Below are 15,154 nucleotides of genomic sequence, written 5' to 3' on the forward strand. Positions count from 1 at the left end.
GGAATGCTTATTAAAATGTGTTGCACTATGTTACAATCCCTTGTACTTGCCATTTGAAGAGTACCAGGAGTGAATGTTGATAACTCACTATTTATGTAACCTGACTGTTATTATGTACCAGACCTCTGTATCAGACCGTAATACATGAACATATTATTGTTTCACCTTTATTAGCTGATTTTTTTACTAATATTCCTTATGCCACAGGTTAATGAATCATTGTTGTGATCTCTATGGTTCATAACTGTGGAAAAGAGGTTGTAGAGGACATTTATTCTGCATTTTAATAATAAATGTCCAAATAATATGTACCATAGTACTTTTTGACTAGCTTTGCATTTTGGAGTATCTCATCAGTTAAATTGATGGTGACATCACACCTTCTATAAAGTGCCCTCCTGAATGAAGGACTTTAGTGCACATAATAAAGAGTAGTGTGCAAGTGAGTCACTGCTAACTCAGTCAGCACATTGTAGTCCATTAAGTCGCCTCGCTCTTATTCGATTGTGAGCTGCTTTCCTGTCCCTCTGCCAAGAGACTCCAGTGGGACTTTCCCTGCTCTTAGCGGCCTGTCAATTGTCTTATGGCTCTGGGGTAGTTCTTGCACAGAGAGATAGAGAGAGAGGGAGGGAGAAGGAGGGAGAGAGAGTGCATTATGCCTCAAACAGTCATTTCTGGTTAGTCATCAGCTTCACACACTACCTGAAGTCATTAAGGCATCACAGGACTTGAATTTCAGCTGAATACATAAGCAAATGAACAGTCGCCTCTAAAATTCCAAATTGAGTTTTGACCGTAAACAAGCAGGCAATAGTTCACCAAGTGCATCAGCCTCTGCAACTCATGACATGACCTGTATGTGTAAGAGATTATGACCAACTTGATTCTTGATGTGTTTTTTATGCGTGTATGAATGTAAAGTTGAGGTCAAAAGTTTACGTACACCTTGCAGAATTTGCAAAATGTTAAATATTCTACCAAAATAAGAGTTTACATACACTTGATTCTTAATACTGTGTTGTTACCTGAATTATCCACAGCTGTGTTTTTTGTTGTTGTTGTTTTGTGATAGTTGTTCATGAGTCCCTTGTTTGTCCTGAACAGTTAAACTGCCCACTGTTCTTCAGAAAAATCCTTCAGGTCCCACAAATTCTTTGGTTTTTCAGCATTTTTGTGTATTTATACCCTTTCCAACAATGAATGTATGATTTTGAGATCCATCTTTCACACTGGGGACAACTGAGAGACTCATATGCAACTATTACTGAAGATTTAAACTCTCACTGATGCTCCAGATGGAAAACCTATGCATTAAGTGCCAGGGGTGTAAACTTTTGAACAGAATATAGATGTATACATTTTACTTATTTTGCCAAAATATCACCTTTCATTTAGTACTGCCCTTTAGAAGCTACAGAAGATGCTTACATGTTTCCCAGAAGATAAATCAGTTGAATTTACCCTGATCTTCAAATTTAAAAACTTTTCACCCCATCGCTCTTAATGCATCATTTTTCCATCTGAAGCATCAGTGAGCATTTGAACCATCTGTAATAGTTGCATATGAGTCCCTCAGTTGTCCTCAGTGGGAAAAGATGGATCTCAAACTCATGCAGTCATTGTTGGAAAAGGTTCATATACACAAAGATGTTGAAGAAAAAAAAAACTAAACAAAGAATTTGTGGGACCTGAAGGGTTTTTTTCTGAAGAACAGCAGGCAGTTTAACTGTTCAGGACAAACTCAAGGGACTCACGAACAACTATCACTAAACAAAAAAACAGCTGTGGATCATTCAGGTAACAACACTGTATTAAGAATCAAGTGTATGTAAACTTTGGACACTTGCCATTTAAATAAATTCAACTATTATTTTATTTTGTGGACTATATGTAAACATATTTTATGTGAAATATCTTATTCAGGTAAGTACTAAATAAAAAATAACAGGCATTTTGTATTAAATGCAATTAACATATTTGCAGATTCTTCAAGGTGCATGTAAACTTTTGACCTCCACTGTAAGTTTCATCTTGTTTCATGACTTGCAGTTATTAGAGCAGTTAGGTCCAACGTTGCTTTTCACCGTGGCATGACTTCATATAATTAACCTTAAAATGCATCTCTCTCCAGTGCGGATGTAAACCCAGAACATCATGTGAAGATTCTTGAGGCACTTATCATTGTTGGAGGCCTAGTGGAGATACAAGCTGCTCCAGGTAGGACAACAAATGAGGTTCTCATCATTTTCTGAATCTTCTAGGGTGTAAGTTTATCTTCTTGGATGAGCATTTATTTGTATATTTTTTTAAAAACTTGCTTCTGGGACTATGTGATTGTAAGCTTGTTGTCTGTGTCTTTGAGGAGGGACATTTCTGGAAGTAGATGTGAAAGTAGTGTCTTCTGTGGATATAGGCCCTAAATGTGTGTGTGTGTAAGGAAGGTTGAGAAAAGTGATTGGTTGATTAGTGCTTATAGTAAATATTTACTGAAAGCTTGTGAGGGCTAAAATAGTGAGTAATAGTTCATGATACGTGCATCTATAGACTGCTGTTTTTTTTTACTCCAGTCAGGCCTTACGCAACTTTGTTGTTATGGACATTCTGACTCGACACTCCCTTTACTTTCATTATTTAGAATCCAAACATTGAGTTTCAGCCACTGAACTTCCTGCAATAGAATATAAATGAACAGGCCTGCAGTGTTGGGGAGTTGGGTAGTCACGTGTAATGGTGTTATGTAATTTAATTACAAAATAAAAGTAACTATAAGTTACTTATAAAAATGAGTTTAGAAATTTAGAAAAAGAATCAAAAAGTAATCAAATGTAATCTGTTGCATTACTTTAATAAATTAATTGAAAGAGTTACACTACTTTTTACATTCTAAATCGGCCAACTTGTAATCTGTAACCTATTATATTTCCAGAGTAACCTTCCCAACTCTGTAGGCCTGTTAGTTGTCTGGAAATAGTCTGGAGTCCCAGGACGTCCTCTGAGGTTAACATTAGCTTCAGCTTTTTATAATAAAGGAGTGCATTAAATGTGAATTAAATCAGTTCAGCACAAGAAAATACAGTGGAGGATTTATGGTTTCCATTTTGATGCACTTAAGCAACTCACTTTGAGCAAATTTGAGCAATTATAAATGATGTATGTTCATTTCTGAATTTGCAGTACAGCAGTTTGGGGTTTGTAATCCAGTAAGCATGGATAAACATATGGGTTCACAACAAAGCTGACAAAGATTTTAATTCACATTGTAACGTTTGTTGTCTGTACCCAATTTCTGATAGAACTTGGCATTTAAGTTGGTCAGAATTTGTTTTAAAAGGTAATTGAAAACTTTAGTCAACACAATCTCTCAAACAGAGGCTCAGTTTGGGGTGAGGTAACAGACTATAACTTAGAGCTAATAAATGTACCACCCATGGACACATACATAGATTTATGGGAACTGGTGTGACCTTCTCTCACTGCTGTGGGGTCACAACCTTAGCCCCAAAGCAAGACTAGGGGTAATGATATCGGTGGCTTGAGTCTTACTTAGAACTAACAGTCATGGTCAGAAACATTTACCTCTAAACTATATTTATTTACATAATTGTTTATTTCAGCAGCCATTATTTCAGTCTTCAGTGTTACATGATATTTCAGAAATCATTCTGATATTGTTGTCGATAACACATTTGCTGCTTAATATTTTTGTGGAAACTGATACATATTTTTCAGGATTCTCTGATTCTCTTATTTCGTTTTTTTTTTTTTTTTACATTGAAAACTTTAGTAACATCTTTGCTGTCACTTTTCATCAATTTATCCTTGATAAATAAAATTATTCAATTCTTTCAAAAAGAAAATGAACAGGAGTGTTTTAACGTTCAGTCTAAAAATATAAGCTTTTAAAACAATAGAAAAAGTTTTGTATACTTCGCATGCTTAGTACTTCTAGCCCTGGGGCATCCTCTTGAATTTATGTGGATAAATTAACTCAGAATCTGCAGAGACTCTGAGCACAGGCTCTCTTTTCCTAATGGTTTCATCATCTCTTTCACTAAAGGCTACATTAACAGGGGTCAGAGGGCAAAGCAGCCTGAATGGGTGCCCTACAAGCAGAGTGAACCTCTTCACAGCCCAAAATGTGATTTATACAAAACACAAAAGAACAACTAGAGCAAAAAATAGGTTAGAATGCATCCATTCGCATTATAACCCATCAGCTTATGTATGACTTCCTTTTTGGAGGCAGCCGGTAATGTACCTAGAGTGCTTAGCAAACATCTGACCCCTCCTGCGCCTCCAGCTCTCTAGTTTGGCCCTAATATGTTCCAGCTTGGTAAAGTTTGTTGGCAAAACATTGCGTTTAAAGAGCAATCTTTTGGGGGCCACGTCGGGCTCACTCTCTCCTGGATGACTGCACTTGTCAAATGCTGATGGATTCACTGTGGCTGTTAGCATGGACTCTAGAGAGTAAGTGAGAGAGGAAACAAAAAGGAAAGTGGGCAAATACAAGTAAGCAAAGAGAAGGGTATGACGAATACAGTTTAGGAAAGGTCAGAGCCGCTCTTAATGGTATTTCTGTCACTGTCAGGGACTCCTGTTCTTCTACATCACGGTGAAACAACAGAAAAATTGCAACTTTTTGAACTTGTGTAGGAGTCATATTTGATCAAAACCTACACTGTATAAAACAATTCGTTGAGGCAACTTAAAATAATTTGTTACCTGGCTGCCTTAAATAGTTTAGTCAACTTGAAAGGTTAAGTTGTACTAAGTGACAACTTAGATATTTGAGTTGATTCAACTGAAAATGTTAAGGCAGTTGAGTAACAAACCCAGCTTTTAAGTTTAGCAAACCAAATTTTTTGTTTAGTCAACTCAAATTTCTAAGTTGTCACTTAGTACAACTTAACATTTCAAGTTGACTAAACTTATTTGAGTTGACTGAACTTAAAATTTTAAGGCAGCAGGGTAACAAATTATTTTAAGTTCACTCAACAAATTGTGTTTTTTTGTTCTTTTTTACTTTACAGTGTAGCAGCATTTTAAAGGGATAGTTCACCCAGAAATGAAAATTAGCCCATGATTTACTCACCTTCAAGCCATCCTAGGTGTATATGACTTTCTTCTTTCGGACAAATACAATCAGTTATATTAAAAAAATGTCCTGGCTCTTCCAAGCTTTTTTATGGCAGTGAATAGGGTTTAAGAATTTGAAGTAAAATCTCAATTTAAAGTGTAGTAATTTTAAAAGAGTTTAACATTAGCATGTTGCTAAGTTGCTTTAGAAAACAGATTTAGGGAGTAAGGCAGCTTGATAGGTTTTGGAAACTGATTGACCAGGCTGTCCAAACTCTAGATCATCTCATGGCCACGGCATGCTGTTTTTCTCTCTTGTTTTTACTCAACTATTCTCTTTCCAGTTCTTCTTTCTCTTTTAGCAATGTGTTGAGCTGATGCATTTTTAAAAAATAAATTTCTTTGCTTTGGCTGAGGGAGTGCTTATTTGTGTTGTGTTGAAAAGGCTATATCTGTCACTCTTTCTTACTCTCTCACTATGTATACTTCTCTGTCCCTCCTAGCCTTCGTTTCCCAACACACAAAGCTGTTCTCGGTCGTGCCCTCAAGCACTGACTTTAACCTCCGTATATACACGAGCACTCATGCACACGTTCTCTCCTGAGGTCATATTGCAGCCTCATGGAATTCCCCACTGGCTGACCTGGTGTCCCAGATGACCCAGTGAAAATGACCAGTGCTTTCTTCCGCAGCCTCTCAGCTGCACACAATCACATGCTTCAATGTACCATGTAATAATCTTTGAGCTGCTCACTCGATGGCCTTTGTTCCACAGCCCTTTTTTTTTCCTTTCCTCTATCTTCATCCATCTAAGGTCATTTGCAAGCGCAAGCTCAAATTTGGCATTCTGCTTGGTCATACAGGCCTCAAGCCTGGTCATTATAAGCAGTTGCAGCACTGAAGCTTTGAGAGTGGGCAGTTAACATGAGAGTAGATGAGGTCAAGTATAATGGATGGCGGAACCATTCATGACATTCTATACTTAGAATGCTTAGGATTACTTTTTGACTGTATGTTTTACGTGATATTAGCGCCAAGCTGTCCTCACGCGCCATGGACTAATTCATCTGAGCTTTAATGCCTAAGAAGAGCAGATGCTCTCTCTTTCCCCCTTTCTCTCTCTCGTTCCCTGGCTTTCTCCCTCTGATTACACCATTTCTTCATTAAAGAGATAGCAATCTCATTAAGGTTGCCTCAGTTGCACTCTAAAACACATTAATCTTCCTTAAAGGATCCCCTGGCTTCTCTTAGCACAGGGCGAATCAAGCTCTGATTAATATGACGTGGACGATCTTAAGCTGTTTAGCTAGTTTTACCTCTGTTGATAAGGTGATCCGGAGTAGAATTAGGCACAGCTGATGGGTGACGTCGTTCTAAATTGCATGCACGTTTGCATTGTAAAACGAGGAGGGTTAATATAAATTGTGAACACGGACCATATTAGCCTTTTAAAGAATTTGTTCAGTCGAGAATGAACATTTCCTGATAATTTACTCACCCTTATGTCATCCAAGATGTTCGTGTCTTTCTTTCTTCAGTTGAAAAGAAAGCTTTAGAGGAATACATTCCAGGATTTTTCTCTACATAGTGGACTAACAGGGAACAGCAGGTTGAAGATCCGAACTGCAGTTTCAGTGCAGCTTTAAAGGGATCTACACAATCCCAGACGAGGAATAAGGGTTTTTTAGCAAAATGATCAAGACGATAAAAAAAGCTTTTTAACCACAAATGCTGCTCATCTTGGACTAGCTCTACATTCACAACTTCACACATTACATAGTCATGTTGGAAAGGTCATGCGTGACATAGGCGTAAGTACCGACCAAGTGTTTACAAAGTGAACATGCAAAGAAAGTCAAACACCCCTAAAAAATAAAAGGTAAAACAGCGATGTCTGATGATTTTGAAGTTGGAGGAGAAAATAAATTGAGAGTTTTTCACCCTACCCTACCTTTTTGAACCGAAGTACACAGACGAAGAACCTTTCCAATGCGATTACATAGACGTGCATCGCAAAGCTAGTGCAAGACAAGCATTTGTGGTTAAAAATATATAAATTATTATTATTTTATTTCATTTTATTTTGGAAAATTACTAATCGTTTCACTAAACCAGACTCTTTCTCGGCTGGGATCGTGTTGAGCCCTGTGAAGCTGCATTGAAACTGCAATTTGAACCTTCAACCTGCTTATCCCCATTGAAGTTCACTATATGAAGAAAAATCCTGGAATGTTTACCTCAAAACCTTAATTTCTTTCCAACTAAAGAAAGCATGACATGAGCATCTTGGATGATATGGGGGTGAGTAAATATCAGGAAATTTTAATTCAGGAGTGAACTAATATTTTAATCATTCTTTTGGTATCAAGGATCTCTCTGAACTTGAACTGGATAAGAATGTCATGGTCAGATATTTCTGAACATTTTAAGTTTTTCTTATTGCGTGTTCTGTTTAATATAAAAACTTTTGTCAGCTATTTAGGTCATCTGTGTTTTTACTGCACACAGTTGTTTTTATATATAGCTAATCTTAACTACTATAAACTAACCCACATGTAAACCCAAAATAAACTTTGGATTTTTAGCATTAAAAATAAAACATGCTTTATTAATTGTTTTTCCAAATGAGCATGTCCGTGAATGTGCCCATAAAGAGGTTTGTCAGATTTAGCTAATGTCTTGGGACAAATCATTCCCTAAAGTTTAGCCATGGAAACCCTTAGAAACACACACATTGTGAATTATTTTCTGGCTGATGCTGGACGATATACAAAACGTTAAACCTGTGTGAATTACGCACATTGTGTGAATTTATTAAAAAAAAGGGCATACCGATCCAATTGGCTAAGCAACATATATCGCGTGAATTAAGAGGAGATCCCTGTTAACTAAATACACTTTTGACTAATGGTTGGAGAACTGTTAATAACACACAACTAATTCTTTAATTGGGCAAATAACCCAACTGTAAACGGCAGCTAAGAGAAGCCAGAGACGCTGAAAACGAACAAAAAGATGAGAAAAAAATACTGTACAGGCAGAGTAAGCTCACTGTTCACAATGTGTGAAATATTGGAAGAAAATCTTAAATATTGAACTGGGGGTGAGGGGTTTATATGAATGTGTCTTTGAGAGCAACTGACTGTCTTTAGAAAAGTTTTGATGGTATTTTCTTTTCATCTTACCTCCATATAATGCATATTAACGTAGTATTTAAAAGCGCACTGCTGCTTTGTCTATAACAGTAACCAAAGAAACAATGTATTGCTGCTGTTTCATAAGCGCCACCTACTGCCAGAGAGTGTATTTGCGTTCTTATTCAACCCGTCTGCTATTTCAGTTTCATGCAGATATTTTTAATGTATTATAATTTCACAAAGCTAAGGTCAGACCATTATGTTTTTGCTTTAAATTTTAAAATTATGTAATCTAATTTACATCAAAAATTGCTCAAGTTACATGTTTGTTTGGATTGTGATTAAAATGCAGTGGTTGTGCAACTGTTTCATGCATTTTGATTTATATTGAAAGCCCCCCAAATCCAGTGACAGATTTTTGGTCAAACTCTCCAGCACTACCTCTGGCAATTTGCCACCTAATCTTACTCAAATATTTGATAATTTGATAAGATTTTGAATGGCCAGTGTGGAAAGAACAGGCTTGAAGCCAAGACACTTATTACTGTATGCCCAGTATTTTTACACACATTAAAAATGATGGAACAACCTCTACACATGGCACTGTCATGTAGTAACTAGCTATCCAGAACAAACAAGAAAGACTCTGTTTGGTGCTATACTGTAAAAAAGAGGAATTGGTATCTAGTAGGAATGTTTCCGAAAAGTGAATCCATATTCAGAAAGGCATGGAAAATGAAAAATGGATTCTAAGGAGCCACTAAAGGGACATGGTTAGCCACTTGCTAGTGGTAGCCTATTACATTACAGTACATAAAATTTCACTTACCACATAAACACAGTAAGGAGGAGATGATTGATAGGATGATGGCAAACGATTTGCAGATCCTGAGCACCACTAATCAAACAAACATCTAATCTTAAAAATTGTGTGGTAAGTACTGCTGTTCTGTATAAACAGAGTATGTGTGATCACAAATCTCGAAAGTGAAAGTTAAAAGTGTGAGGGTATTCAAAAGTGATTTCAATGTGGATTTTCATATTCGGGCACATCCCACTTTGTTGAAAAAAAAAAAAACAAAATATGCTGGTTAGGTATGTTTTGAAGCATGGCTGCTGGTTTGAGCTGGTTTAAGCTGGCTCTTAGCTGGACATGTGCTGGTCCTAAGTAACTAGCTCCTGCCCAGGACCAGCACATGACCAGCTAAGGACCAGCTAAAACCAGCTCAAACCTGCAGCCATGCTTCAAAACATACCTAACCAGCATATGCTGGATTTTGCAGCAGGGCTAGCATCTAGTATGTCTGCATGTTGATCGTAGTCTGAAGAGTTGTTATTTGTAATTAAACCAACCATTCAACGCTTTATTCGCAACGGCACAATGATGCCAGTTTAAAATAGCCCAAATTGTATTTTTAATATTCATTTCACAATAGTTATTATAATGAGAATGCTTTTGGCACTGCAATACTCTGTCTGCAGTTATTCACTATCACTTTATGAGAACCCTAAAAAGTGCTTTCTGATAGGCAACACTGCCAAGGGCAACACTGTGCAGCTACATTTCTGTTTATGTTTGTCTTGTTATCGGTAGCTGTGCATTAGCGGTCCTTAGGTTTCCCCCAAGGTCTGTTTCATGTGTGTTTCTCTACCACTAGGCTGTTTTTTTTTTTAAATGAGCAGATGATTTTAATACCAATAACTTGGCCTGACAGTCCTTCTGTTGTGCTGAGGGAATAATTCTACTTTATATGTATCTGGCATGCACACACGTGAAATTTTCGCTGCCAGCTTAGCTGCTCACATATTATGATATGTGATTTTAAAATGAGAGACTTTGCATTAAAAAGCGAACCAACAACTATCAATACATTATGCGTCAGTTATAGAGGGTTTGCACTTACGTCACACTTTGGTCAGTTACCTGGATGCAAGGCCATATCTGCGATACTCTGATGTAAACAACAGCATGGACTCCATGGTTAATGTACTACTGTATATGTTGTTCTGCTAATTTATGCTATCTACCCTGGTGAAAAACCAGCATATGCTGGTAGGTATGTTTTGATGCTGGAATGCTGGTTAGGTAGGTTTTGATGCTGGTTTAAGCTGGTCCTATGCTGGTTTATGCTGGTCCTATGCTGGTTTTTGGTCCTTTGCTGGTTTTTGCTGGTCATGTTGCTGGTCAAGGACCAGCATGAATCAGCAAAGGACCAGCTTAAACCAGCATCAAAACCTACCTAACCAGCATCCCAGCATCAAAACATACCTGTTTTTTTCACCAGGGTAAACCACGGAAAACGTGTGTAAGCTGCTAATATAGAAGGACTTGGTATAAAGAGGAAACAGCACAATATTTTGACAAATAAGTGGTAAAGATACAGTGTTAAAGATAGTGGTAAAGATAGCGGTATTAGGATATTAGCCTAATATTTCACCTACCTGACTGGAAATGATGAGAGCAAACACGAATGTTGTCAAGATTCTTGCCCTGGAAATCCTAGTTCATTTTGGCCAACCACAAGCGCATTTTGTTCCTCAGTTTTTTGCACTCCTGTCCTTGATTTGTTATAACTTTTGGCAGTCTATAGTACTTCATATGTTTTTCCTGGTCCGACCAGTTAGTACAGCCCACAACATGACAATAATTGATCATTTTCAGCAGCAATAATCAGCGAAATATCTGAGTTTTGTTTACATTCACTGCCGCCAATATGGCCAATTGATGACGTGTCGTGAAAACACTGCATTGTAAGGGACCAGCGAAGCTGCTGTCTCAGGTTTACCTAAGATTTGTCTGTTTCTAAAAGCTTCAGTCTGATTGTGTACATGGTGACTGACCCCAGGTCAGTAGCCTATATGAGTTGGGAAAGCTTAGGGTCTGTGCTCCTTAGACATCCAAAGCTCATTATCACGGAGACTGTTTTGCATGTACGTGCTTTATTTGTGTATGTTAACGCAGAAATTGTGTGTACGCACTTAATGAACTAAGAATTTACATTACCGTCAGCTTACTGCTTACTTCATTGCCTCTCATCCAATTATGTGTTTGCTCAGCCATGACATCATATGCTGTGCGCATGAGGATTTATTTGGTCAGATTTACATATAGACAAAAGAACAGATTTGCTCGCGTTCTGATTGCGAACAAACCACACGTACAGACCCAGAAAAGGCCCAGTGGACAGTAGTGCATGAAAAGAGTAAGCGTGTGTTTGTGCGTTTGTGAATGTGAGTAAGTGTGTGTCACAAAAGAATTTATACCACCATAAAAAGCAAATAAATCCTAACACACAGCTATTCGACCTTGACTCTTTCTCTCTCTCTCTCCCCCCTCCTCTTTTTTATTTTCTCTGTCTTGCTCTGTCTCTTCAGGGGCAGAGTTGGAGAGACAATCCGGACCAATTAATATAACAAATTACTCGCACGCATGCAGAAATGTCATATGCAGATACACTGGCTCTTTGCCAACAAAGGAAATTGGCTGAAATTAAAAGAAAAAAAGGAAAAACAGCCTGGTTTCAACTTGGCAAAAAGAAATCCCTGTGGCTGAGGAAACTGGTTTATGTGCCAGAACAGATTATCAATGAATGTGATCTGGGGTTGCAAAGGACTAAATGATCGCCATCCCCGGTCTGATGTCTTTTATGTTGTTATTTATAATTTTATAGATCACTTTTATGCACACATCCATATTATGGACACACTAAGCACTTTCTGTATGTCTGACCGTGCTAATGTAATGTTAAACATTTGGTTTTCTGTGACATTTTGTTGTGAAATTACTTATGGTGACTTTTTAAACTCATCAGCTAAGTAAATTGATGTAACTAGCCAAAATACATGATTTTTTTTTAATAGGTCCTCATGGGAGGGTTGATAATTATAAACCAATCAGTAATGTTTTGCCACTATTTTCCATTATTACACCTTCTTTTTTTCTGTATAATTCTGTTAAATATGTCTAATTTCTGGATAGTTTAGCCAATTTTCTTTTCTGAAAATAAAATAAAATAATATCTGATGAAAAGAATGCGTTCTATGTGAAAAATGTGTAAAAAGCTGCCTTTATTGTACTTTATTATAAGTGTGTCCACACATGTGCTTATTATATTCATTACAAAAAAAAAAAAAAAAAAAAAGTCTCAGGCTTTCGGTCAGTTATAAATGAGGGTGTGTACTCTAAACCATCTGCGGCTTTGAAAGTGTTTCCAGTCAGTTTCATCAGCATGTGTCAAGTCTAATGCATATATTTGTTGCATTTGTTTGTTTTGCCTCGCTTCCAGTTTTAGCACTGCCTTTTGAAGTGCAAGGCCTTGTATAACTCTTTTCCACTGGGAACGTGTGGATCATCGAGCAAATGGGAGAAAAAGAGAGAGGGAGGGATGGAGAGAGAGACTAAGGGAAGTACAAGGGTGTCAAACTCAATTTAAGTACAGCTTGAGTTTGAATTTTCTGTACTCACTGGAGAAGAACGTAAAAACTTTTTAATATATATATTTCATCATGTTAACTTCATATTACATTATGTTTTAATAACTCTGGGGAAATCTTGGCATTGCTTTAAAAACAAATCATGTAGAATTTAGCATTATTTAGCATTAATAACGAAGTTTATTCAAAATATCCAGAAGCAGTTTAAATAAACAACAGGTTATTTTAGGCATGTACAGTTGTGGTGTTATTTTAGTATCATTTTAGTATTTTTGTTATTATTTCGAGTTAGATTTTACTTTTACTTATTTTAGTTTTCAGTTTAGTTTTAGATGAATTTGCAGTTTTGTTAAGTGTTTTTGCACAAATACAGTATGTCTATGTAGTTTTTATTAAAAATATAGTTCACCCAAATATGAAAATTCATTTGCGTCATGGTACTCTCGTGAACCCGTGTTGAAGACTGAAACCGAGAAGACGTTGTTAAATAAAGTCATTATTTTAGTTTTCTTGACACACAAAAATTATTCTCGTAGCAGTTAAAGCACCGATGTCACATGGACTATTTTAACAATGTCCATACTACCTTTCTGGGCGTTGAACGTGGAAGTTGCGTTGCTGTTTATGCAGGGTCAGAAAGTTCATGGATTTCATCAAAAACAATTAATTTATGTTCTGAAGATGAACAAAGTAATTAATGACAGAATTTGCATTTTTGAGCAAACAATCACTTTAAGTTTTAGTTTTCAGTTTTAGTCACTTTAGTACTTCATCAAAAATGAGAAATTGAACTAATGAGAAACCGAACTAATCCTTTAACTGAAATCAGTTAGAGGATTGGTTCACTTCCAGAATGAAAATTTCCTGATAATTTACTCACCTCCATGTTATCCAAGATGTTCATGTCTTTCTTTCTTCATTCGCAAAGAAATTACAAAAATATTCCATATTTTCTCCATATAATAGGCTTCAATGGTGCCCAACAGGTTGAAGAGAAAAAAAAAACCCTCATTTTCTCATCCAACGTTAAAATCATTTCACATCTTTTCATTTCTGTTTTTTTTTTCCCCTATTTTTTGTAAAGGGTGTTTGACATTCTTTTCCACGTTCGCTTTGTAAACGAACCGGTACGTCTTAAGTCGGTACGTCTACCTACATCACACTTGCATGATTACATAATGCGTGAGGTCAATCTAGTGCGAGATGAGCATTTACGGTTAAAAAGTATATAAGTTTGTATTTTTCTTAGAAAATTACCACTTGTTTCACTAGATAAGACCCTTATTCCTCAGCTGGGATTGTGTAGAGCTCTTTGAAGCTGCATTGAAACTGCAATTTGGACTTTCAACCCACTGGCCACCATGGAAGTCCACTATTAGGGCTCTATGCTCACTTTTGTTTTAAAACTTAAAACATTTAGGAGCACAGTCAAAATTTCAGGAGCACCTTCAATAATCAGTAGTCAAAAAATCTGATCAAAAGGTGATATTTGACTCCCTAAAGTGATTTACAGGGAAATTTTGTTTTTACCTTTGTAATGGCATTTTTCTAACTTTATTAAAAGTATGTCATCTTTTATGTCAAATGTAAATATATATATATATATATATTATTAGCTTTTTAAAATTTCTAATTAAAACAACAGGAAAAAAAGAACAAGTAGAATAAAAATATGTTACCAATCAAATGAAATCAGTCTTAACAAAATTAATTTGTACAACAGAGGTGGCACTGAAAACACAAAACGTGGCTTGTAGGTGTATGTTCATATGTTTAATGAGGCTCAGAGGTGGCATGCGTGCAATCAAATTCATCAATTCATGTTGAGATTAATGTTTTAAATATAAAATTTTGAATATAAAAATATTAAATGACTTAACTGAAAACTGCCAGTAGGTGGTGGCAAGTCACTGATTTAATTATTGAATCATTCATTCATTTGATTCGTTCGAATGGCTGATTCACTCAGGAATAAAGCAAGTGACTGTCTTTATGAATGCGAAATTGAATCATTGACTCACTAGATTTATTTAAAAACGTTTAAATGTTTAATGTTTTTAGTTTTAGTTATTGAAAATAACCCTGGTCTGTGGTATGTAGTATAACACTAAAGCCTGAAATATTAATAACAAGAAGTTGCCTTTAAACCCATGAGCCTTCAGAGACATAATCACGTTAGCGTGTCAGAAACTGTCATGTGAGGAGATGAAAGGTGAGACAGGGACAAGCTGTCAAAAGATGTTTGCTGTGACATACGTGTTACCTGAAAGGCAAAGGGCCAAATGAGTGCAGACATGAAAGTCAAACTAGCAAGACACGAGTAACACTGAGAACTTCAGCTCAACGCTGCATAAATGAGCAGCGGAGGCTTTGTCCGCTGCGACTGAGGCCCTAATGCGGCGTGATTTACGAGGCTCAGCCCCAGGCTGGGGTTTTACAGCTTTTATGTGGCCAAGCAGTGTGTGGAGCGCAGTTTATCAGGTCATCTGCACTGTCGCCGATACCAT

At 36.7% G+C, this 15,154-nt stretch overlaps 1 protein-coding gene across 1 annotated transcript in view; it reads left to right on the forward strand.

Annotated features, from left to right (window-relative positions):
• Positions 1–15,154, forward strand: part of pik3r3b (phosphoinositide-3-kinase, regulatory subunit 3b (gamma)) — a 188,119-nt gene that overhangs the window by 95,186 nt on the left and 77,779 nt on the right. Inside the window, exon 7 of the mRNA XM_051111861.1 lies at positions 2,132–2,217. Coding sequence (XP_050967818.1) covers positions 2,132–2,217 — 86 coding nt within the window. The remainder of the gene's footprint in view (positions 1–2,131; positions 2,218–15,154) is intronic.

The sequence above is a fragment of the Labeo rohita genome, chromosome 6, assembly GCF_022985175.1.
Source record: "Labeo rohita strain BAU-BD-2019 chromosome 6, IGBB_LRoh.1.0, whole genome shotgun sequence".
In the NCBI taxonomy this organism is placed as follows: domain Eukaryota; kingdom Metazoa; phylum Chordata; class Actinopteri; order Cypriniformes; family Cyprinidae; genus Labeo; species Labeo rohita.